Source organism: Protopterus annectens, chromosome 7.part0 (genome assembly GCF_019279795.1).
Source record: "Protopterus annectens isolate FY-2018-M chromosome 7.part0, PAN1.0, whole genome shotgun sequence".
In the NCBI taxonomy this organism is placed as follows: Eukaryota; Metazoa; Chordata; order Ceratodontiformes; family Protopteridae; genus Protopterus; species Protopterus annectens.
The window spans coordinates 1,582,556,272-1,582,581,043 of NC_056739.1; the positions used below are offsets into that span (position 1 = coordinate 1,582,556,272).

At 44.5% G+C, this 24,772-nt stretch overlaps 1 protein-coding gene across 2 annotated transcripts in view; it reads right to left on the reverse strand.

Annotated features, from left to right (window-relative positions):
- FAM120A (family with sequence similarity 120A) overlaps nt 1-24,772 on the reverse strand; it is a 3,065,969-nt gene that overhangs the window by 2,724,539 nt on the left and 316,658 nt on the right. For both annotated transcript variants that reach the window (XM_044078130.1, XM_044078129.1), the window contains exon 2: nt 1,172-1,418. In XM_044078130.1, the coding sequence (XP_043934065.1) occupies nt 1,172-1,418 (247 nt within the window). The remainder of the gene's footprint in view (nt 1-1,171; nt 1,419-24,772) is intronic.

The window sequence follows — 24,772 nt, forward strand, 5'->3', positions numbered from 1 at the left end:
TAATGTCTGAGTCATCCGAGGAATCATCAGAGGACACTGGCTCGGGGGGCTCTGCTCTAGGTCTCTTTTCTGGAGGCTGAGAGGCCCTGTCTGGGTGAGATTGGGATCCCCTAATTAAGGATATTAAATCCTCTGTCAGAGTAAGCATTTGTGAACTAGAAGTGGGCCTGTGTGAGGGGGGCTTAGCAGGCACTGATTTAACAGTTTTGGCTGCTTTTGCCCTGGCAAAGGCCTTAATAGACATGGCTGCAGGAGGCCTAGCAGCACCACGTGCTGGGGTAGAGACATCCAAAGGGATGGTGTCTGATAATTCACTAGGAACCACAGTAGTAGGCAAAACTTCAGAGGCCGATTCAACTAAGGTAGCAGGAGCCTCAGTAGTAGTCATGGATTCGGCTGAAGATTGACCCGTTTTCTCGGTTTCGGCCGAAACCGAGACACTAGCGGCTTGCTTAACCGTGGTTTCGGCCGAAACCTCGGACCGCGAGTGTCGGTCTTTTTCTTTGCGTTTTTTAACAATTTGTGTAGTCGGAGGATCCGACGGCATAATGTACGCAAAATCTGAGCCGAAAAACTGTTCAGCAAACTCCGACCGACGCCTAAGCGTTCGTCGGTTGAAGGAAGCACAGGCTAAACAGGCTGCTACGTCGTGGTCTGGGCCTAAGCAAGGTAGGCAGTAAGAGTGGAAATCTTTATGAGGTATTTGTTTCCCACAAGTTAAACAGTTATTTACTTTTTCTGACATCGGCTGAGGCAAGAAAGAGTCCCCAACGGGTACTTAGCTTTTAGAAGTCTTCGAAGTAGTATTCGGTAGTAGTAATTTCTGGATCTGACCGACCGGCACTTGCGAACAGCTTCTGCTTCGGGCGCCACGCGGCAAGAAAGACTGAGGAAAATGGCGTCGGCTGATGCCTTTATACCCTAAGACCAGCAGAGATGACGTCGGGTGAAGTGCGACATCAGCCGAAGCCGGACCCAGACTTTGGAATCCGGCCGACCGAAGGGCTGCCTGACGACAGGACAACCCATTTGTTATGACTGCAGATGCATCCTTGAAGGACATCTGCAAACTCTTCATAATGCACATGCCCGGTTATGAAGTTTCTTACTTTGCCCCAAACATTTTATTTACATACACACATACACACATATATTAAAAAAGACCACCTACCTAAAAGTGCAGCAAAGATTGAGAAACGATTTGGATTTAGGTCCAGCTGCTTGGCAACTTCATGCATCAGGTACTGGTTGGTTGTAAGACTTTTCCCATTGCGGCTTAATTTTAAGGCATGGGCACTGAAGTAGTACGGAATGTTGCATAGTGCATAATCGGAGTCATATGCAACCAAACCATGGAAACCATTTTCCCTGCAGAACGCAATCACTTCCTGATGGTGATCTTCTGTGCTTTGTGCAACCTTTGCAAGAAGAAAACACAATACATCACAGAAATTCTGTTTTCATTCAGTCACTGTAAACAATGCACTTAATTCAAGTTACTTCAACAGGCAGCGTAGCAAGTTTATTTTCTAATAATTTAGTCCTGGGCAAATTTAAACCTTAAACATTTTTTTCTCTATCAAATCCTTGCTCTGCCACCTACTGTAAAATGTCCACAAACCAAGATTCTACTGAAATCGGGTCACCAGTATCCGGAGACTGTGAACAGAAAAAGAATAAAGTAATACTGCAGTATTTTAAATCGACCTGAAGCACAAGAGAGTTTACTTTACTTGTACCCACAATTCTAAGTGCAAACATACATTTCCAAACTTCTGACAGAAATCTCTCTCTACCCTTTGGTTGGGTTCAAAACTGCAACATGCATACTACAACAAAGGTGCCCCACATAAAGCAAAAGAAAAATAATCCAAAGAATGCAAGAGATAGACTGCATGTTACCAATCTTAAAAAGCCATGATGAAAAAGTAGTTACCATTGATGGTGATTGTCTCTTTCGGCCTTTCCCGGTTAGGGGTCGCCACAGCGGAACTCCGGTCCGCTAATGATTGATAGTGGATTTTTACGTACCGGGTTACCAGCCCTGACACACAACCTTCAACTAAGGCACGCCTCATTCACGTATGCCTCCGCTCCACACAGAAGACGCTCTAGCTGAGAATCGAATGGGACAAGGTCTTGCTATGAGGCAACAACGCTACCGCAGCACCACCAAGGGATTTACCATTGACAGTAAATATTCTAATAAAAGGATCAGTGCTACAGAGGAAATCATATGATTGGCAAAGCCTAATGCAGACAACAGATCTGGCCTGATCTCTTCCGGCATTCAGACTTCTGCACAATTACACAACTACAACCTAGCACAGTAGCTATCACAGAAAGTGTGTTTACAAGTGTAAACAGCCATAGCCCAAACTCTGTTCTTTTCTGATAATAAGGAAGTCGTATAGTGGGTTATGCTACCAATAAATGTTCTTGGGAAAGTCTGACAAAGACAAAAAAGCACATACCACCAATTGTACTTCAACAGTATGCCAGAAATATTCAATAATCTGGAGGAATAGAATCATGCTTTAGTAATACTATTAATAAAACCGTAATTTCCCATGTTTTTGGCACAGAACTTATTTGACAACCTGGCAGGTAGGCTGACCTAAGGGCCCTTTTCAGCTACAACCTGAACCAAAGGCAATAAATAAGTTATGCACTCACCATAACATTCAATCGGTTATAAATTTTCATTCTTCCTCATCCTATGGGTTCTGATCAGTTCCCTTGGATCAGACACTGCCGTTAAAAGCTTGCGGGAACCAAAAAACTCGAGCTTCTCCCTTAAGCATAATGCACCACCCTCAAGTACCTCAGAACTTGTTTGCTAATAACAGCATAAAAAAGAAGTCGTCTTACCATAACATTCCATCTGTGTTGTCGATCTTCAATTATCCTTGACTGTGGATTCAATTCCTTATCTCGGAACCGATTCGACCGATTCGACCGTTATTCCAGCTCGTTCCTTCCAAAAACTCTCAAGTGTAGCCATAAACCATGATGCTCTTCTCTAGATTACCTCAAATTGAGTTTGCATAAAATAGTGACAGACCACAAAGAACTGATCAGAGACCTTATCTGTATTTAAAGGAATAACAGACTACAGGGACAGATCTGCTCCACCAAGAAGCCCGAAAAACGCAAGGGGGGAAGCAGGGTAGGGATGTCAAGGATAAGTGAAGATTGAAAACACAGATGGAACTTTGTGGTAAAACAATTTCTTTATCTGATGTTGTCTATCTTCACTTAATCCTTGGTTGTGCAGTCCTTAAGCCATTTAGCCAGAGTAACCTTAGAAAAGTACAGTTGTGTACACTTACCATAAATGTAGATGTTCGAGTGTATTCACTGTTGCACTCATTACATTTGGGTAATCCTGCTGGCAGGTTGCCCTCAGCCAGCCTGAATTCCAAAGTCTTGGGTCCTGCGTCAGCTGCTGTCGCCCCTTCCCTGACGTCAGGGATATAAAAGAAGCAGCAGACGCCATTTTCTTTAGTTTTTCTTGCCCCAGATGTCAGGTGCCCCCCCCCCAAATGGGGTGCAAAAATTTATATATGTATAATGACATGCACCAATATAAAATTTACCTTCATCTATAAGCAAATACACCACATAGTTTGTAGAAATCAGAGAAGGAAAGATAGGTTCCATCAGAAGAAAAGGGGGATGGTGGGTGGGTAGCCTGGACTGCAACAGTGAATACACTCGAACATCTACATTTATGGTAAGTGTACACAACTGTACTATGTTCTTCGTGTTTCACTGTTGCAGTCATTACATTTGGGTACAGTCCCAAAGCTAAGGATGTGAGGCTGGAGCTAAACAGCATTAGGAGAGGCTATGAGGCCCTGCAGAACTGCAGTGGCAAAGCCTGCCCTGGATTTAGAGTAGAATGGCAGATGATAGTGCTTTGTAAAGGTGTGCACTGAACTCCAAGTAGCAGCCTCTAAAATGTCCTTGGTAGGTACTCCCCTGTGAAAAGCTGCTGAAGTGGCTGCAGCTCTGGTTGAGTGTGGCCTAATGCCCTTAGTTACTGGATTGCCATGGTGTACATAGCACAAACGAATGCAGTGGCCTATCCACTTTGAAATAGTCTGCTTTGTGATGGCCTTTCCTTGTGATCCTGCAGCATATGTCACTAGTAATTGTTCTGTTTTAGTGAAAGCTTTGGTTCTGTCCAAGTAGAATCTAAGCTGTGTACGTCCAAAGAATGCAGAATTCTCTCCCCCTTGTTCTGTGGATATGGATAAAAGGTTGGCAGGTGAATAGTTTGGTTGAGAGCCACACTGGACACCACCTTAGGCATAAATGTTGGGTTTGTCCACAGACAGACCCTGTCTGGATAAAAAATGATAAAAGGTTCCACAGCCATGAGTGCCTGTAGCTTTGAAACTCGTCTTGCAGAAGTTATTGCTAGGAGCAGAGCTGTTTTCCAAGATAAAAACTTTATATCAGCAGTAGCAGCTGGCTCAAAGGGAGGCAGGGTGAGTTTTTCCAAGACATAGTTGAGGTCCCATGCAGGCATTGGTGATCTCCTTGGAGGTCTTAAAATTATGGCTCATCTGAGGTACTGCTTTAAATAAGGGATGAGAAAAAATTGGTGGCTCTACATTGTAATCAGCCGAAATGGCAGAGGCATGAATTTTAATAGATGAAAAAGACAGGTCTTTGTCCAGCGTCTCAGTTAAGTATTGCAAAATTTGAGGAATATTTGGCACAGCTGCATTAGTTCCTTGTGCCTGGTTCCAAGCACAGAATCTCTTCCATTTTCCAGCATAATATTTTCTAGTACTAGGCCTTCTGGCTTCCAAAATGACATCCATCACAGCTTTACTGAGACGTGCGTTTTGTATGACTACATTATTCGCCATGCTGTCAGGTTTAAGGTTCCGAGTTGGCTGTGCAGGATCTGACTGTTTTGCTGGGACAGTAGATGAGGTATCTGAGGTAAGGTCCAAGCTGGGCATTGAGACAAGCTCCTTAGTATTGGATACCAGTACTGGCGGGGCCAGTCTGGGGCAATCAGTATCATCCTTGGCTTCTCCTGTCTGACCGTTAGGAGTACCTTGGGGAGGAGAGGTAGAGGGGGAAAATGCATATACTGATATGCTTTTCCAGCTGAAAGACAGGGCATCCACTTTCCATGCTTGTCTGTGATAAAACCTTGTGCAGAATCTTTTTAGTTGGGAGTTGTGAGGGGAGGTAAATAGTTCTATGTCCGGGCATTCCCATTTCCTTGTTATGCTGAAGACTTGTGGATCCAGGTGCCACTCATGGGGATCCATGAGGTTTCTGCTTAGTTCGTCTGCCAGAGTATTTTTCCTTCCTGGCAGATGTACTTGGTAAGCCAACGCTGTGTCCCACAAAGTCATGGCTAGTCTGCAAAGGGGATAAGAATGTGTGCCCCCCTGCTTGTTTATGTACCACATGACTATGGTGTTGTCTGTCTTTATCAGTAGTTGTCCTGGATGATGTTGGTCCTTGAAGGTTGTCAGGGCATTTTGAACTGCTAGCATCTCTTTTTAATTGATATGTAGATGCATTTGGTTTGGGGTCCATGTGGGCCCCCCAGGCGTAATCGGATGTATCCGTTGTTAGTGTTTGCCTGGCTCGGGGTAATGTGAATGGCTGTCCCTTGTTTTGGTGACAAGCCTTTGCCTACCATCGAAACTCCTGCTGCAGACAGGGAATGACAGTAATCATAGTTTCCAGGCTGTGGCAATGTTGAGTCCAAACGCTTTTTAGGTACCATTGAAGTTTCCTCATATGCAGTCTTGCATATGGAATTAGTAGGATGCAGGATGCCATGAAGCCCAAAGTCTGCAGAATTTTTCTTGCAGATAACTGGGCCTTTGTTGCCAACATTTTGAAATAGGTAGTCAGTTGTCTGTTTGTCTGATGTGAGATAAGCCACCTGGGCAGCTGTATTTAAGCTTGCACCCAGGAATATCATCTCTTGAGAGGGTACTAGTTTTGATTTCTTTTCATTGACTGTGTACCCTAGGCATGTTAGAAGTCTTTTCACAAATGCCAGATGCTGTAGAAGAATGTCCTTGTTCTCTGCTGGAATTAGACAGTCGTCCAAGTAAGGATATATTTGTATTCCTTTTTGTCTGCAGAATGCAATTACTGGTGTGAGGCACTTTGGCTTATCTACTGCACCCAGGGTCTTTACAAAGGGCAATACAGAGAATTGGTAATGCATTGAGCCAGCCTTGAATCTGAGGTATCTTCTGCATATTTGTCTGATTGGGACATGCAGGTATGCCTCTTTTAGGTCTAAAGTCACCAGCCAAGCGTTCTTGCCCAGCATGGGCAGAAGCTGCTGCAAAGTCAACATCTTGAATTTTGGTAAATCCAGGAATGTGTTCAAAGTAGATAGGTCCAGTATTGGCCTCCAGGCCTTGTCCTTTCTGGGTACCAAGAACAGTCTTGAGTAAAATCCTTGTCCCTGCTCTTGCTCCAGTACTAGTTGAATGGCCCCCATGTCCATGAGGGATGAAACTTGCTTTTGTGCCTCTGCCCACTGAATTTTTGGCAGATCTGGCCAGCCATTTCCCTTTAGCAGGGTATGGAAATGGAACTTGTAGCCCTGTGACACGATATTTAGAACCCAATTGTCCTGGGTTATAATGTGCCAATTTTGAGAAAAAAGTGCTAATTTTCCCCCTAATGGTGCTGCCAGGAGATAAATGATTGGTGCAGGCAGGGGAAAGTCATTGGGACTGTTTCCTGTATAGTTGTGATTTGTCTTCTCCAACTTTGGAGGTAGAAGCCCCCCATTGTTTTGAGCGGAATGAACCTTGCGCCTGGGATCTGCCTCTAGGGCATCTGGTTCTGCCCCTTTGAGGTCTGACACAGGAAAGGACCAATTCTTTGTTGGCCAGTGTCTACTAAACCTAGGTGGCTGTACTTGTAAAAAATCTTTGACCGTTTGCATAGATTTAGCTTTGTCCTCCATTTTCTTTAACACCTCTTCTGCCTTAACACCAAACAAAGTATCATGCTGTAAAGGTGCATCTAATAATTGAACTTTAACATGATCAGGCAGATTTTGTTCCTTTAACCAAGCATGCCTCCTAATTACAGAACCTGTAACTGCGGCCCTGCAGGAGGCCTCTAAAGAATCAAAACCACATTGCAAAGTATGCTTTCCAACTTGTTCAGCTGCATGCAATAAATCCTGCATTTCCTTGTTTTCTGCACATTCAGAGTTTAACAACATTTTCTGTTTAAGCAATGCCATGACATGCTGCTGATATTTGAGCATATGAAACTAACAGTTTAAGGCCCTTATAGCCAAGGTAGCAGATGTGTAAACCTTTTTCCCCCATCTATCCAGTGCCCTAGAATCTCTGTCAGAGGGGGTAGGGTTTTTTGCAGCGTAAGCCTCAATTCCTTTGGGACCCTGAGAAATAGTTTCTGGGTCTGCAGCAGGGTTTTTAAAAAGGAATTTATGAGAGTCAGGAACCCTGCAATATCTGTCAGGCTTAACAGGAGCTGGAGGTAAGGAGTCAGGGGTAAGACTAGACTCCGAAAACACATCACCTACAATGTCTAACACAGGTGGGATGGCTAGTGGCTTGTGTTGAGGTAGTAAAAGGAAACCCCTGAGCCTCTTTTTAGATTCTGAAAAATCTTGGCTCTCCCAGTGGAAATGCTCCCTCATGGTATGCAAGGTTTCCCCAAAAGAATAGTCCTCTGGAGGAGAAGCTGAAGGTATAGATTCTAAAGCATCAGAATCCTCAAGGGGGGGGGAATATTCCTGATCAGAAGAGAAATCAGAAGAAATGGAAACCTGATCTGAAGATTCATAGTCAGTCTCTTGCCTAGGCCTCTTATCAGGAGGGGGATGGGAACCCCTGATCAAGGTAATCAAGTCTTCGGCCATTTTGAGCATCTGTTTTTTGGGTATAGAGGCCTGACCACATGGCTCTAGAGTTTGTTTCTTTGCTTTGGAAGGTGGTTTAGTCTTTGCCTTTGAAGCTGAAGTCGGTTTGATGTAAAGATGTTTAGGTCTGAATACACCCTCAGAAGCCGGTGCCTGCTCAGCGGCTTAGGACCCATCTGAAGGGATAATATCCGAGGCTCCAATACCTTGAGTTTCCAGCGGCATGGCCGACTCCACGAGGGAGTCGGTAGCGGACTGCGACTCTAAAGTAGCGGGCGTCAGGGGCTGCGAAAGCGCCTCACTGAGGACCGGCGAACCAGCGACTGGCTTAGGAGAAGATTCGTCGTTGGTTTTGGGCCTGTGATCATCTTGCAAACGTAGACTAAATTCACCATTGCTTGAAAATCTGGGAAAAAATACTGGAAGCTGTCTGTATAGCCTGATTGATATTAGGGTCAGATACTACTTTTGGTAAAAATGAAGGATCTGCATGTAAAAACACTCTGTCCTTATGAAAGATTAGGTAAGGAAGCTTGCAAGATGAGGCTTGTAATTCAGATATTTGTCTAGCAGAAGTAATAGCGATCAAAACTAAAGTTTTCCAGGATAAATACGTCAAATCGCAACTTGCAAAAGGTTCAACTGGAGGATTAATAAGAATGTAGCACCAGATTCAGGTCCCATGGAGTAGATGGATCCTTGTATGCTGGTCTCAACAATAAGGTACCTTTCAAAAAGGCTTTCCAAAGTGTGTGTGACATTAGCGGTATATCATTTAGACCATTATGAAAATTTGAAATTGCAGCTAAACTAACCTGAATAGTTGAGGAGGATGCTCCCACATCAAAAAAAGTGATGCTAAAAATTCTAAGATCTTATGAATCTGTGCAGAATATGGGTCAAGATTGATGTCTGTAGCCTATTTTGAAAATATGTGCCACTTACTGCTGTATAATCATCTAGTCGACAGAGAGAAACAATTCGCTGAACTGGGCGCCAGTAAGACTAGCATGCCCGGCAATCATTGGAACTGGAGAAGCCATACCGTGAGCTCGAGATTTTGAAGATTCGGGTGAATGTGTCCCGCTGGATGGGACAGTAGGTCTGGAGCTGGGTCCAGTGCTCATAGCTCCTGAATTAAATGAGGCCACAGAAAAGGAAAACATATCAGTCGAGGACAGAATAGGGCAATGAGGATTATCTTGTTCTACAACCTGTCGGCTTTCTTCAGAAAATGGGAAATGAGGGGAATCGGCGGGAAAAGCATAGAGTAGGCGGGGGGGGGGGGGGCAATTGTGGAGGAGAGCGTCCCTCAGTGACTCCCCCAGAGGAGAGATCAGGGCAAAAAAGCTGCTGCACTTGTTGAGAGGGGATGCAAAGAGATCACAGCAGGGCTGGCCCCATTGACGGAATATCCTTTCCGCCACCAATGGATTGAGAGATTATTCATGAGGCATCAGGATGCACCCGCTCAACTTGTCCACAATCATGTTTGAGCTCCCCAGAATGTGTGTTGCAATTAGAAAGCAGTTGGTAGAAACTGCTCACTGCCACACCCTGAGGGCTTCTCGACAGTAAGATCTGGTTCCCCCCTTATCTGTTGATGTACCAAACCACTGACATGTCTGTCTGGATCGCAATAACTCCAGAGGGAAGGGTTTCTTGAAATGCTTGCAACACTAAAAGCATTGCACTCATCTCTAGAACACTGATGTGCACATTGGCCTCCAACTGAGACCAGGTGCCTTGGACTGACTTTCCCAGATGTCGTTCCCCCCACCCTATCAAAGATGTGCCTCTGGTCACTATGGCTTGGGGCTGCGATGAACAAATGGACAGCCCAATAGGATGTCATTGGAATGGAGCCACCAACTCAGGTTCTTTTTGCATAAATCTGTGATTTTTAACTTGATGCGACTTTAGTTGTGCTAAAAATGACCATTGTGACACCAAAGGCCATTGCAGAATTTGCATATGAAACCTCGCTAGGGGAACTAAGGTAATGGTGGCTGTCATGGATCCTACAATCTAAGACCAGTTTTGCAGACACTGTTTTGTTGTGGATAATCTGGCAACTTGTGATTTTATCCTTTGAAATCTTTCCTGTGGTAGAGACATGATAGAGGTGCCTGTGTCCAATACTGCCCCTACAAACTCCAAATGCTGTGTTGGCTCTTGATGAGATTTATCGTAGTTTACAGTAATCCCCAGTGAGGAACAGGTCTGAAGGATGTAGTCTCTCGCATGCAGGAGTAGATGCCTGGTGGTGGTTGTAGTTGTCTAGGTATGGAAACACCCAGATTCCTTGCAGTCTGAAGTGCACTTCAACCACTGCCATGCATTTGGTAAACACCCTGAGGGCTGTGGTAAGGCCAAAGGGCATGGCTCTGAACTGATGGTGACTGGCTCCCAGCCTGAAGTCAGGAACCTTCGGGAGCATCTGTCCACCTTTATGTGATAATATGCATCCTGAAGATCTTAGTGAGCACATCCTATAGTTTTTCCCTAAAAATGGGAGACTAGGCTGAACCATTGTCATCTGAACCGAACAATATAAAACCAAACTAGGTTGGGGGGGGGGGCTGCAGTCCCCACACCACCCCCAACTATATATACTAACTCCAAGACCGCACTACAGTAGGAAAAAGGGCATATACCTTTTACTTGCCTTACAGTACTGTGCACACTGCCACTACTGCCAGGAGCACATGAAATGTTCACCATGTTACTTTAGATACTTCTCATAAAAATGTAGAGAGACATACCCACATTTAGAAACACTACAACACTACTGTAACTTAAAGTGCCAACTGTCAGAATACCGATGGTAGCATAGAAAGTAATGTTTTTTTTTTTTTTTTTTTTATCGTAAGCAAGTCACAGGTGAAAGGAAACGCATCACATCTATGGATTAAAATTCAGTATTTTGAAATTCAGCATTGTAAGCTTTCAGTATAATGAGACTCAGTCAAATGAGTTTTCAGTATTTTGAAAATTAGGGCACACCTCTGCAAAAGTTTTCACCGAGTATTTTGTCATTGTACAAGAGCCTCTGGACATTACATTGGTGCCTGCCTCTTAAATAGCAGAAGCTCTGCCACAGGGGACACCTCTGTGCATATGAAACCTCGCTAGGGAACTAAGGTGTAATGATGGCCGGCATGGATCCTACAGTCTAAAACCAGTTTTGCAGACGATGTTTTGTTGTGGATAATCTGGCCAACTTGCGATTTTATCCTTTGAAATCTTTCCTCAGGTAGAGACATGATAGAGGTGCTTCTATCCAATACTACTCCTACAAACTCCAAATGCTGTGCTGGCTCTTGATGAGATTTTTCGTAGTTTACAGTAATCCCCAGTGAGGAACAGGTTTGAAGGATGTAGTCCCTCGCTTGCAGGAGTAGATGCCTGGTGGCTGTTGTAATAAGCCAGTTATCTAGGTACAGAAACACCCAGAATCCTTGGAGTCTGAAGTGCACTGCAACCTCTGCCATGCATCTGGTGAACACCCTGAGGTCTGTGGTAAGGCCAAAGAGCATGGCTCTGAACTGACAGTGACTGGCTCCCGGCCTGAAGTTTAGGAACCTTCTGGCGAGTCTGTCCATCTTTTTGAGCTAATACGCATCTTTAAGATCTTAATGAGCACATCCAAACGGGAGGACAGACTGAACCGTGACCATCCAGAACTTGGGACGTCACACTGATTTGTTCAAAATGCTGAGATCCAAAATTGGTCTCCAGTCCAAAGTTGTCTTTGGCACTACAAAGAACCTCAATTAAACCCCGGATCAGATTTGGTCTGGAGGGATGTTTGGGTGGCTCTTCTGTCAAGCAGTTTTTGAATTTCTTGCACTGCTGCATTCCTGTGACAGAGTGTAATGTCCAGGATTCTTTTTGGTCATTTGGATTGTTTTGAGAAAGGGATATTGTACCCTCTGGTTATGGTCCTGTGCACCCAACTGCCTGTTGCTACTGTTAGCCAGGCAGGTAGGTGCAAGAAAAGTCAACCGACTGCCTTCAGAGGAAGGCAATCGGGCCTCCGTTCAGGAGCAGTGATAGGATTACCAAGGGAAGAATCCCTGGAACCCTGATTTTGTGGACCACCTCTGCCTCTAGCATGGCACCTTTCATTATAACTCCCCTCTCTGCCACCGGGGGAATCGTTTACCATAAGAGTCTTGGAAATGCCCTTGGGACTTTCTGAATCAGAGTCTTCCACTCCTCTGGTTCCTTGAACCGGGCCCGTTGAGGAGTAGATAAGTGTATGCCCACAGCAGAAAGTGTCTTTCCATCCTTCTCATATCTGGCAAGGGTCTCTAACTTTGGGGCCAAACAAGGACATTCTGTCAAAAGGGGCAATGACGAAAGAAGACTTAAATGGCTCTGCAAACACAGATAAGAGCATCCAGGCATGTCTTCTAATTGCTACACCAGAACCCGCTTGGCCTAGTCGTTCCTTAAGCTGTGTGTGCAATGAACCTCGTGGACAAGTTGCATACTGAATCAAGGGTAGCCAGCTGGGAAGCTACTGTAGCCTGAACTCCCTCAGCTATGGATCCTGTCAAGAGTGACAGCTCCTTTACTAGGACTCTTTGAATCCCCTGGTGAAATGTGCCATAAAGTTCAAGGACTTTAGTGCGAAGGTTGAAGTGTATACTGGCTTCCTGAAACTATCCATCTTCCCAGATTCCTTATTAGGAGGATGGATAATAGGGCTCTCATCAGCAACCTCCTTTTTGGTGGCTGCCTCAATCACCATGGCATCCACTGGTGCCCCTTTAGCCAAATGCTGTTGATCTGCAGGAGCTGACACTATATCGTCTGGTCTCTAGCTGGGTAAAGAGAAGGATTTGTTAGAGAAAAGGCTAGTAAAACGACTCAAAAAACAAGTAAATAACTAAGAAATTGCTAGCTCGAGAAATGACAGGAGATTAATGCATCTATTCACAAAGTGGCAAACGAGATCTAAGGTAATCTAGAGAAAAGCATCACAGCTACAGCTACGCTCAAGAGTTTTTCGAAGGTGAGAGCTGGAATAATGGCAGAGTCAGTTCCGAGATATGGAACCAAACCCACAGTCAAAGATTAAGTGAAGATTGACGACATCAAATGAAATATTTGCAGTAATGCAGAAGAGAGCCTATATCTGAAGCTCAATATCAAGGAAGTGGCATCCTTTAACCACTCGCTCTTCCACGAGTTTTCAAAGGCAGGGGTTTGGTGGGAGGGGAGTTGAGGAAGAATGAAAATGGTCAACACAGATGAAATGTTATGGTGAGTACATAACTTATTTATCTGATGATGTAAATTTTCATTTTGTCCTCAATCTATGGGACAGAGTCCCCAGCTACTCAGAATCCCAAGTGGACTCAAAGAAGAAATTCCTGAGCACCACTAAACCAAATGATGCCCTACCTCTGGAGACCAGATCCAATCTGTAATGGGTAACAAAGATATGGGAAGAAGCCCAAGCTGCTGCTGCACAAATGTCATCCATGGATGCTCTAGACTGGAACACTGAAGAAGTTGCCATGGCTGTAGTTGAACGAGCCCATAACTGTTTCAGTAAGGTAAAGCCTCGTTTGTTATAAATGAAGGAAATACAAATCAGTCAGCCATCTGGCTAAAGTTAATTTTGGCAACTGGTTTCCCCAAGTTTAATTTCTGAAAACGAAACAATCAGTTTTCTGATGTTTTGTGTTCTATGTAAATGTAATTGTCTGCGAACATCCAATAAATGTAAAGTACAGTTGTATACCAACCATAAATGTAGATGTTCGAGTGTATTCACTGCTGCAGTCATTACACTTGGGGTTACCCTGCTGGCAGGCTACCCGCAGTCGGCTTGAATTCCAAAGTCCTGGTCCGGCGTCGGTTACTGTTGCCTCTTCCCTGATGTCAGTGCGCCAGGGGTATAAAAGATGCAGCCGACGACACTTTCTTCAGTTTTTCTTGCCCCAGATGTCAGGTGCCCCCCAAAAGGGTAGGCTAAAAAACATTGCTTATAAAAGCATGCACTAAAATAAACAATACTTTCATCTACAAGCAAATGCACCACATAGGTTGTGTAGGACAGAGAAGTACAGATAAGTTCGAGCAAAGAAAGGGGGATGGTGGGTGGGTAACCTGGACTGCAACAGTGAATACACTCGAACATCTACATTTATGGTAGGTACACAACTGTACTATGTTCATCGTGTTTCACTGTTTCAGTCATTACACTTGGGTTGAATCCCAAAGCTGAGGTTGGGCGGCTGGGTCTAAATAGAATTAGGAGTGGCTATAAGGCCCTGCAGAACTGCAGTGGCAAAGCCTGCTCTGGATTTAGAGTAGAGAGGTAACTGGTAGTGTTTAGTAAAAGAGTGCACTGAAGTCAAAGTTGCAGCCTCCAAAATATCCTTGGTTGGTACTCCTCTGAGGAAGGCTGCTGAGGTGGCTGCTGCCCTGGCAAAATGTGGTCTAATGCACTTAGGCACTGACTTACCATGTTGCGAATAGCAGAAACGAATGCAGTGTCCTATCCATTTTGAAATAGTCTGCTTTGAGATAGCCTTTCCTTGTGATCCTGCAGCATATGCCACTAAATGTTGCTCAGTCTTTCTGAAAGCTTTAGTTTTGTCCAGTAGAAGCGTAGCTGTCTGTGTATGTCCAAAGAATTCAGAAGTCTCTCCCCTTTACTCTGTGGGTTTGGGAAAAAAGTAGGCAAATTAATGGTTTGGTTAAGAGCCACACTAGACACTACCTTAGGCATAAATGTTGGGTTTGTCCTTAGAGAAACCCTGTCTGGAAGGAAGATAATAAAAGGCTCCACAGCCATTAGTGCCTGTAACTCTAAGACTCTTCTTGCTGAAGTTATTGCTAGGAGCAGAGCTGTTTTCCATGATAAGAATTTTATCTCAGCTGTATTGGCTGGCTCGAAAGGAGGCTGTGTTGAGTTTTTCCAAGACAAAATTGAGGTCCCATGCAGGTATTGGTGTTCTCCTTGGAGGTCTTATAATTTTGGCCCCCTGAGGAACTGTCTAAGGCTTAAGCAATGGATGTGAAAAAATAGGTGGGTCTGTATTGTAATGAGCTGAAATGGCAGAGGCATGGATCTTAATTGATGAGAAGGATAGGCCTTTGTCCAGCAAGCAATGGAGTGAAAAAATAGGTGGGTCTGTATTGCAATGAGCTGAAATGGCAGAGGCATGGATCTTAATTGATGAGAAGGATAGGCCTTTGTCCAGCATCTCAGTTAGATATTTGTAAAATCTGAGGTATATTTGGAACAAGCGTGTCAATTCCTTGTGCCTGGTTCCAAGCACATAATCTCTTCCATTTTTCTGCATAAGATTTTCTGGTGCTGGGCCTCCTGGCCTCCAAACATCCATAACCGCTTTAGAGAGAGGTGTATTCTGAATGGTTACACTATCCGCCATGCAGCAAGATTTAGGGTTCCAAGTTGGCTGTGCAGGATCGGATTGTTTTGTTGGGTCAGTAAATGAGGAATTTGGGGCAATGTCCAGGCTGGGCCTTGGGACAAGCTCCTTAGGATTGGGTACCAGTGTTGGCGTGGCCAATCTGAGGCAATTACTATCATTTGTGGCTTCTCTTGTCTGACCTTAAGGAGTACCTTGGGGAGGAGAGGCAGTGGAGGAAAGGCATATACTGTAAGGTTGTTCCAGCTGAATGACAAAGCATCCACTTTCCATGCTTGTTTGTGACAAGTCCTTGTGCAGAATCTCTGCAGTTGGCAGTTGTGAGGGGAGGCAAAAAGGTCTATGTCTGGGCATCCCCATTTCCTTGTTATCATGCTGAAGATTTGTGGATCTAGTTTCCACTTGTGAGGATTCATGAGGTTTCTGCTTAATTCGTCTGCCAGAGCATTTGTTTTCCTGGCAGGAATTGTGCTTGCAGGTGTACTTGGTAGGTCAATGTTGTGTTCCACAAAATCATGGCTTGTCTGCAGAGGGGGTAGGAATGTGTGCCCCCCTGCTTGTTTATGTACCACATAACTGTGGTGTTGTCCATCTTTATCAGCAGCTGTCCTGGATGAAGTAGGTCCTTGAAGGCTGTCAGGGCATTTTGTACAGCTAGCATCTCTTTTTGATTGATGTGAAGATGCCTTTGGCTTGGGGGACATGTGCCCTGAATACATTTTCCTGCCATGTGGGCCCCCCCCAGGCATAATCTGACGCATCTGTTGTTAGTATTTGCCTGGCTGTGGGTAAAGTGAATGGCTGTCCCTTGTTGTGGTAACAGGCCTGTGCCCACCATCGAAACTCCTGTTGCAGACGGGGAATGAATGAAATTAATGATTCCAGGCTGTGGCAATGTTGAGTCCAAACACTTTTTAGATACCATTGTAGTTTCCTCATATGCAGTCTTGCATACAGAATTAGCAGAATGCAGGAGGCCATGTAGCCCAGAGCCTGCAGAATTTTTCTTGCAGATAACTGGGTCTTTGTTGCCATGCTTTTGAAGTAAGAAGTCAGTTGCCTTTGTTTGTCTGACGCAAGATAAGCCACCTGGGCAGTTGTATTTAAGCTTGCACCCAGGAATATTATCTCTTGAGAGGGTACTAGTTTTGATTTCTTTTTGTTTACCGTGTACCCTAGGCAAATTAGTAATCTTTTTACAAATGCCAGATGCTTTAGTAGAATGTCTTTGGTCTCTGCTTGAATAAGGTAGTCGTCCAAGTAGGGATATATTTGAATTCCTCTTTGTCTGTAAAATTCAATTACTGGTGCCAAGCATTTTGTGAAGACCCTGGGCACAGTAGACAAGCCAAAGGGCAGTGCAGAGAATTGATAGTGCATTGAGCCAGCTATGAATCTGAGGTATCTTCTGCAGGATTGTCCGATTGGGACATGCAGGTATGCCTCTTTGAGGTCCAAAGTTACAAGCCAAGCCTTCTTGCCCAGCATGGGCAGAAGCTGTTGCAGAGTCAACATTTTGAATTTCGGAACGTCCAGAAAAGTATTTGGAATAGACAGGTCCAGAATTGGTCTCCATGCTTTGTCCTTTCTTGGTACTAAGAAAAGTCTTGAGTAAAATCCTTGTCCCTGCTCTTGATGTGGCACTGGCTGAGTGGCCCTCATGTCCATGAGAGAAGTTACTTGTCGTTGTGCCTCTGCCCACTGATTGTGTGGCAGATCTGGCATACCTTTTGCCTTTGGAAGGGTGTGAAAGTGGAACCTGTAGCCCTGAGAGACTATATTTAGGACCCATTTGTCCTCGGTGGTCGTGTGTCAATTTTGTGGAAAAAGTGCTAACTTTCCCCCTAAGGGAGCTGCCAAGAGAAAAATGCTTGGCATTGGCAGAGGGAAGTCATTGGGACTGTTTCCTATATGGCTGTGATTTGTCTTCTCCGCATTTGGAGGTAGAAGCACCCCATTGTTTGGGCCTGTATGAGCCCTGGGGCTGTTGTCTGCCTCTACGGCGTCTGTATCTGCCTCTCTGCGGCCTGTCTGACATAGGAAAGGACCAATTCTTAGGCCAGTTCCTGCTAAATCTGGGTGGCTGTACCTGTAAGAAATCCTTCACTGTCTGCATAGATTTAGGTTTATCCTCCATTTTCTTCAACACCTCTTCTGCCTTAACACCAAACAAAGTATCATGCTGTAATGGGGCATCCAATAATTTTGCTTTAACATGATCAAGCAGAGTCTGTTCCTTTAACCAAGCATGCCTTCTAATAACAGAACCTGTTACAGCAGCCCTGCAAGAGGCCTCCAGTGAATCATAACCACAATGCAAAGCATGTTTTCCCACTTGTTCAGCTGCATGCAATAAATCCTGCAATTCCTTGTTCTCAGAACATTCAGAATTTGTCAACATTTTTTGTTTTAACAGAGACATTAAGTATTGCTGATATTTAAGCATATGAAACTGTTTAAAGCCCTTACAGCCAAGGTAGCAGAAGTGTAGACTTTTTCCCCCCCATCTGTCCAGTGCCCTAGAATCTCTATCTGAGGGGACAGGGTTTTTAGCAGTAGCAGCCTTGACCCCCTTGGGACCCTGAGAAATAGTTTCTGGGTCAGCAGCAGGGTTTTTATACAGAAATTTATGAGAATCTGGAACCCTGTAGTATCTGTCTGGCTTAACAGGTGCAGGAGGTAAAGAGTCGGGAGACAAGCCGGACTCTGAAAATACATCATATACAATGTCTAGAACAGGTGGAATAGCAAGAGGTCTGTGCTGAGGTAGTAGAAGAAAGTCTCCAAGCCTTTTCTTAGAATCTGAATAATCTTGGCTCTCCCGGTGGAAATGCTCCCTCATGGTATGCGGGGTTTCCCCAAATAAGTAATCCTCAGGAGGAGAAGCTAAAGGAATAGATTCTTCAGCATCAGAATCCTCAGAGGGAGGAATAGAGTATCCCTGTTCTGAAGAGGAGTCAGAGGAAATGGAAACCTGATCAGAGGAATCATATTCAGTATCTTGCCTATGCCTCTTATCAGGAGGGGGATGGGAAACCCTGATCAAAGTAATTAGGTCTTCGGCCATTTTGAGCATCTGTTTCTTAGGCATGGAAGTCTGTCCTGGAGAATGCTGTACTTGTTTCCTTGTCTTTAAAACTGTTTTAGTCTTTGTCTTGGATGCTGAAGTTGGCTTGATAAAAAGCTGTGTAGGTCTGAAAACACCCTCAGAAGCCGAAGCCTGTTCAGCGGCTCCGGACCCATCTGAGGGATTAGTTTCCGAAGGCCCAATACCTTGAGTATCCAGAGGCCTAGTTGTTTCCACGTGGGAGTCGGAGGTGGCCTGTGGCTCTGTGGTAGCAGGTGTCAGGGGCTGCGAAAGCGCCTCACTGAGCACCGGCGACTGGCCTAGGAGAGGCTTCGTCATCGATTTTGGACCTCGGATGCCTGTCTCTTTTTCCTTGCGGTTTTTATAAATTCTGGTCGGTTGTTCCGACGGCATTATATATTTAAACCTTCGGCCAAAGTAATGAAAAGCAAAATCGCACTGACGCTTAATAGTGCGTTGGTTAAATCTAGCACAAAACCAACAACTACCAACATCGTGGTCAGGGCCTAGGCAAGGAATACAATAAGAATGAAAATCCTTATGCGGTACTTGCTTCCCACAAGAAATACAATTGTTAACTTTTTCTGACATCGGTCTGGAGCAAGAAAAAAGTTTCCCCAACGGGGTACTTAGCTTTATAGAAGACTTCGGATCTGAAATTCAATTTCGAAAATCTCAGGAGTCGGCCGACTGGCACTTGCGAACGGCTTTTGCTTCGGGCACCGCGCGGCAAGAAAGACAGAAGAAAATGGTGTCTGCTGCATCTTTTATACCCCTGGCGCACTGACGTCAGGGAAGAGGCGACAGCAACCGACGCCGGACCAGGACTTTGGAATTCAGGCCGACTGCGGGTAGCCTGCCAGCAGGATAACCCCAAGTGTAATGACTGCAACAGTGAAACACAATGAACATGTATTCACCCTTGTTAGCAAATTTAGGAAAGAATACTGGCAAATTAACCAACGGATTGATATTGGACTCTGACACCACCTTAGGGAGAAAGGAAGCATTGGTTTGCAATGTGACACTCTCCTTGGGAAACATCAAGTATGGTGGCGTTGAAGACAAAGCTCAGAACTCTGAAATTCTTCGTCAGAAGTAATTGCTACTAGAAAAATAGTCTTCCAGGAAAGATATTTAAGGGCACAATTAGCTGCTGACTCAAGGAGAGGTTGGGTAAGACCCTGCAGCACCAAATTCAGGTCCCACAGGGGAGTAGGGTCTTTAAAAGGTGGTCTTAAGAGAAGAGTGCCTCGCAAAAAGGCTTTGCAGATCTTGTGACAAACAAAATAACCTTCAAATCCAATGTGAAAATTCAATACTGCTGCTAAATGGAATTGAACTTTTGAGGAACTAGATCCTTCTTTAAAAAGAAATACTAAAAAATTCAAGGATGATGTATATGGGAGCTGAAAAGGGGTCAACATTACTTCGATGTGCCCAATAAACAAACCTTCTCCATTTACCAGAGTAGAGTTTACGCATATAAGGTTTATGGGAAGATAAAAGTGTGTGTCGGACAGGGTAAGAGAGCATAGATTGTCTGGTTATTAATGGAACTGGAGAAGCCAGGCGGTCAGCCTGAGGTTTAGTATATCTGGATGGAGAATTCCTGTCGGGTGAGATAGCAGGTCTGAAGTCGGATCCAGAATCCAAGGTTCGAGAAGTGAGGCCAAAGGAAGGGGAACCAAATCTGTCAAGGCCAGTAATGTGCAATGAGGATGACTTTGCTCTTCAACATGGCAGCTTTCTATAGAAATTATTGGAATTAGTGGGAAAGGCATATAGTAGACCAAGTGGGGGCGATCGTGAAGTAGTGCATCCCTTGGGGATTAGGGCAATGTAGCTGCTGCATTTGTTTAGGGGAGACACAAAGACCGCAGCAAGACTGGCCCCACTGGCAGAAAATCATTTCCGTCATGTTCTTGTTGAGACCACTTGTGAGGTAGAAGAATGCACCTGCCCAGTTTGTCTGCTATCATGTTGGACTTCCACGGAATATGGACTGCTATAAGTAAATTGTTGGATATGATCGCCCATTGCCACACACTGAGCCCTTCTCAATACAAAGGGTAAGATCTGGTTCCTCCTTGTTTGTTGATGTACCAAACTGCTGACATACTGTTCATTTGAACTGCAATTGTCCCTGAAGGGCCTGCAACACAAAGTGCTGCTCTCATCTCTAGGACACTAATCTGCAAGTTGGTCTCTTCGGGGACCAAGTGTCTTGGACTTCTGCCAGAAAGTGCCCCCCACACCCTAACTGGGAAGCTTCCATGGTCATCATGACCTTGGGCTGAAGGGAAATGAACATATAGCCTTGATCTGACTGAATCCACTACATGAGATCTCTCTTGCATGAGTGGGTGATTCGTATCAGAGAAGATATGGGTTGACAAAGTATTGACCACTGTATGCCTAGCATCCGTTGAAGAATTCTCATGTAAAACCTGGCCAATGATACTAGTGTTAATGTCACTGACATAGATCCTACAGCTTGAAAGACCAAGCAGGCCGAGAACTTGGTACTGCAGATTATCTTACAGTTTATGGTTATCCCAAGATCAGAACATGCCTGGAGAACCTGGTCTCCTGCCTTTAACAGTTGATGCCTGGTTGGGGCGGAAAAGAGCCAGTTATCTAGGTAGATAAACACCCAGATTTCCTGCAGTCTCAAGTGAGCTGCTACTACTGCCATGCACTTGGTAAACACCCTGGGGGCGGTGATGAGACCAAAGGGCAGAACTCTGAACTGATGATGACTGGCTTCCTGCCAGAACAGCAAGAACCTTCTGGATCACCTGTTCATCTTTGTGTGACAGTATTTAACAAGGACATCCAGTCATCCTTTCCCAAAAAGGGAAGAATGGACTGAACTATGACCATTCGGAACTTGCTGCAGCTACCTGACCTGTTCAAGCTGCTGAGATCCAAAATTTTGTCTCCAGTCCGCCATTTACTTTGGCACTAAAAAGAATCTTGAGTAAGTTCCACATTCTATCTGGTCTGGGGAGACCTCTTGGATGACTTTTTTCTAGCAGCTTTTGTAATTGAATTGCTGTCTATTCCCTCTGACTGGGTGGGGACAAAGGGGATTTTTCTGTAAGGAGGAAGGGAAAAGCATATTATACAGTCTCTGGAAATTATCCTCTGCACCCAAATATAGAATAGCTGTGTAAAATCTTCCCATAACCATAGATGTCCTTTCTCTTCTGTATGTTGCAGTATTAATAACATGAGGGAGACTGCTGCACGCTGTCCACAACATCCGGCCAGTATACAAAAGTCTAAAGCTATTGTGAGGTATGTGCGCTGTCCAATGTCAGCCACAAAGTGACGATAGGTATAAAGTAGATGTTGGCAGGTACCATCCACAGAACTGAATGCCCCAGGAAGAACACCAGCCTGAGATAAACTGAGATAAACAAACATCTAGAAATAAAACAAGCATCAGGGGAAAGGAGGAAGGGACAGAATACTGCAACATATAGAAAAGGAAGACATCTATGGTTATGGTAAGATTTTATACAACTACTCCATGTCCTTCTATTCATATGTTGCAGTATTCATAACATGAGGGAGAATACCAAGGCTCATGCAGAGGACAGCGTGGGAGGAGGGGCAGTAGCATTGTCTACCTGAAGAATAGCCCTGGTAAAACCAGCTCGAGATCTAGAAATACCATCAAACTTGTAATGTTTAGTGAAGGTATGGACAGACCACCAAGTAGCTGCTTCCAGGATAGAGGAAGTATCCAGACCTTTGAAGAAAAAGAAAAAAAAAAAAAAAAAAACCACCTGAAGGGGACAGTTCTCACTGAATGAGCCTTAACTGGAAATGCTAGGGTTTTTCCATGAAACACATAAAAGGAAATAGCCTTACAGATCCAAGTGGAGATAGTCTGCTTGGAAACAGGCTTGCCCAGAGCCCTGGGATGATAAGAAATGAAAAGGTAATCAGACTTTCTGATACACCTGGTTTTATGCAAATAAAATCCGAGCTGTCTATGCACATCCAAGGTGTGTAAAATCCTCTCAATAGAAGATTGTGGAGTGTGAAAGAAAGAAGGCAAATTCATACATTGGTTAAGTGACAACTCATTCACCACCTTGGGCATAAAGGAGGGATTAGTACGTAGAGAAACCCTATCCTTATAGAAAACAGTAAAGGGAGAGGAAGCCATCAGGGCCTGAAGTTCTGAATCCTTCTGGCTGAAGAGATCGCCAAAAGAAGCACAGTCTTCCAAGTGCAATACTGGAGAGTAGAAGAAACTGCTGGCTCAAAGGGAGGCAATGTTAGTTTTTCTAAGAAAAAATTTAGATCCCAAGGAGGAGGAAACTGTTTCCTTGGTGGTCTGATATGAAGGATGCCTTTCAGGAAAAATCTTGACTTCCAAACTTGAAGACAAAAAAGGGCCCATAGGCAGACAAGGAGAAATGGTTGAGAGATGAGCTTTTACTAAAAAGCATTATAACCCCAGTCTTCAGTAATTCACATAGATAAGACAAAACCACAGGAATATCCACAGACAATGTTTGTACGTTTTGGGAAGGCACCAGATGGAAAACCTCCTCCGTTTGGATAAGTAGGATTTTCTAGTATTGGGTTTTCTGGCCTCCTGCAGAAGTTGCAGCACATCCTCAGAAAATAGGTGTTTGAAAGGAAAACTATCACCTACAGTGTCAAATGAAGGGTTGACATTTGTAGGTGTATTAGTGATCCCTTATCCTGTGTGAGTAGATCCACCTGTGAGGTAACTTGTGATGAAAACCCCTGGCTAAATGCAGGAAGAGGAACCAATGCTGTTTTGGCCAAAAGGGAGCCACCAGCAAGATTTTTGGTCAGTCCTGTTGTAGCTTTAACAATACTTTCTGTAGAAAGAAGGGGGGGGAATGCATAAAGAAACATCCCCCTCCATGACGAGGCTAGAGCATCCACATTCCATCCCAGAGGATCGGGAACTCTGGCACAAAACTTTGGAAGCTGTCTGTTCATAGGGAAGGCAGAGAGATCCACTTGAGGAATACCTCACCAGTGGATAATGTCCAAAAACACATCCTTATGCAATATCCATTCGTTTTACTGAGTCATGGACCTGTTCATGTCTGCCACTACATTCTGACTAGAAGGAATGTAAATTGCCTGAAGAGTTAGCTCCCAAGCCCTGAGAGCCAACCTGCACAGGAGACATGACTTTGTCCCCTCTTCCTTGTTGACATACAAAATAACTGTGGTGTTGTCTGTGAAACACTTGAGGCCCTGGAAGAAAAAGAGGGTGAAATGTTTGCAGGGCCAAAATGAGAGCTCTCATTTCCTTTATGTTTATGTGCTTCTTCATTTGGGAAGGAGACGACACATCTTGAACCTTCCAAGAAGCGAAGACACACCCCACCCCCCATGTCTAAGACGTCTGTGAATAACTTCTGAGATGGAAGGGGGGCCCTAGATTCAAGGTAACCTGTTGAATCCACCAATTAAGTTATTTTTTTCAGGCAGGGAAGGAGAGAAATAACAAAATCCAGTGGAAGAGCAAGTTATATCAAGACTGACCTGAGGTACCACTGGAATTTCCTCATGCGAGGTTTGGTTAGAGGTAACATGAAGCCTAGCAGGTGGAGGAACTCCCTGGCTGTCAGACTGACATGGAATGATGGTATGGAAGAAAGCGGTTAGAGAGAAGACTATGAGGAGGCAAGGAAGCCAACATTTGTCTGTCTGTATTCTACATCCTAGGAAGACATTGTCTTGTGAAGGAGTGAGAAAGGATTTTTGGAAGTTTATAGAGAAGCCTAGTCTTTCTAGAAGAGAAAAGTACAGTTTTGTACCTACCATAAATGTAGATGTTCGAGTGCTAATACAGCTGCAGTAATCACAGATGGGTTTTCAGCCGTCAGGCGGTCCCTCGGTCGGCCGAATTCCAAAGTCTTGGTCCAGCGTCGGTTGTCGTCGCTTACTCTTCTGACGTCAGTGAGGCCAGAGTATATAAGACACAGCCGACGCCATGTTCTTCAGTCTTTCTTGCCCCAGATGTCAGGTGCCCCCAAAAGGAAGGCAATACATAAATAATGCTTATCTACATATACAAGCAATGCAATATAAACCAAAATCAGTGGAAGCAAGCAAATAAAACATAGCAGGATAACCCAGTCAGGTAGTATGAAGAGGTTGTTAGGCCCCATGCCTTTACCAAGTGGGGAAGGAAGGAGGGAAACCTGTACTGCAGCTGTATTAGCACTCGAACATCTACATTTATGGTAGGTACAAAACTGTACTATGTTCATCGTGCATACAGCTGCAGTAATCACAGATGGGTAGAGTCCCAAAGCTATGCATAGGGTGGTAGGTACTAGGAGGAACTGGGTT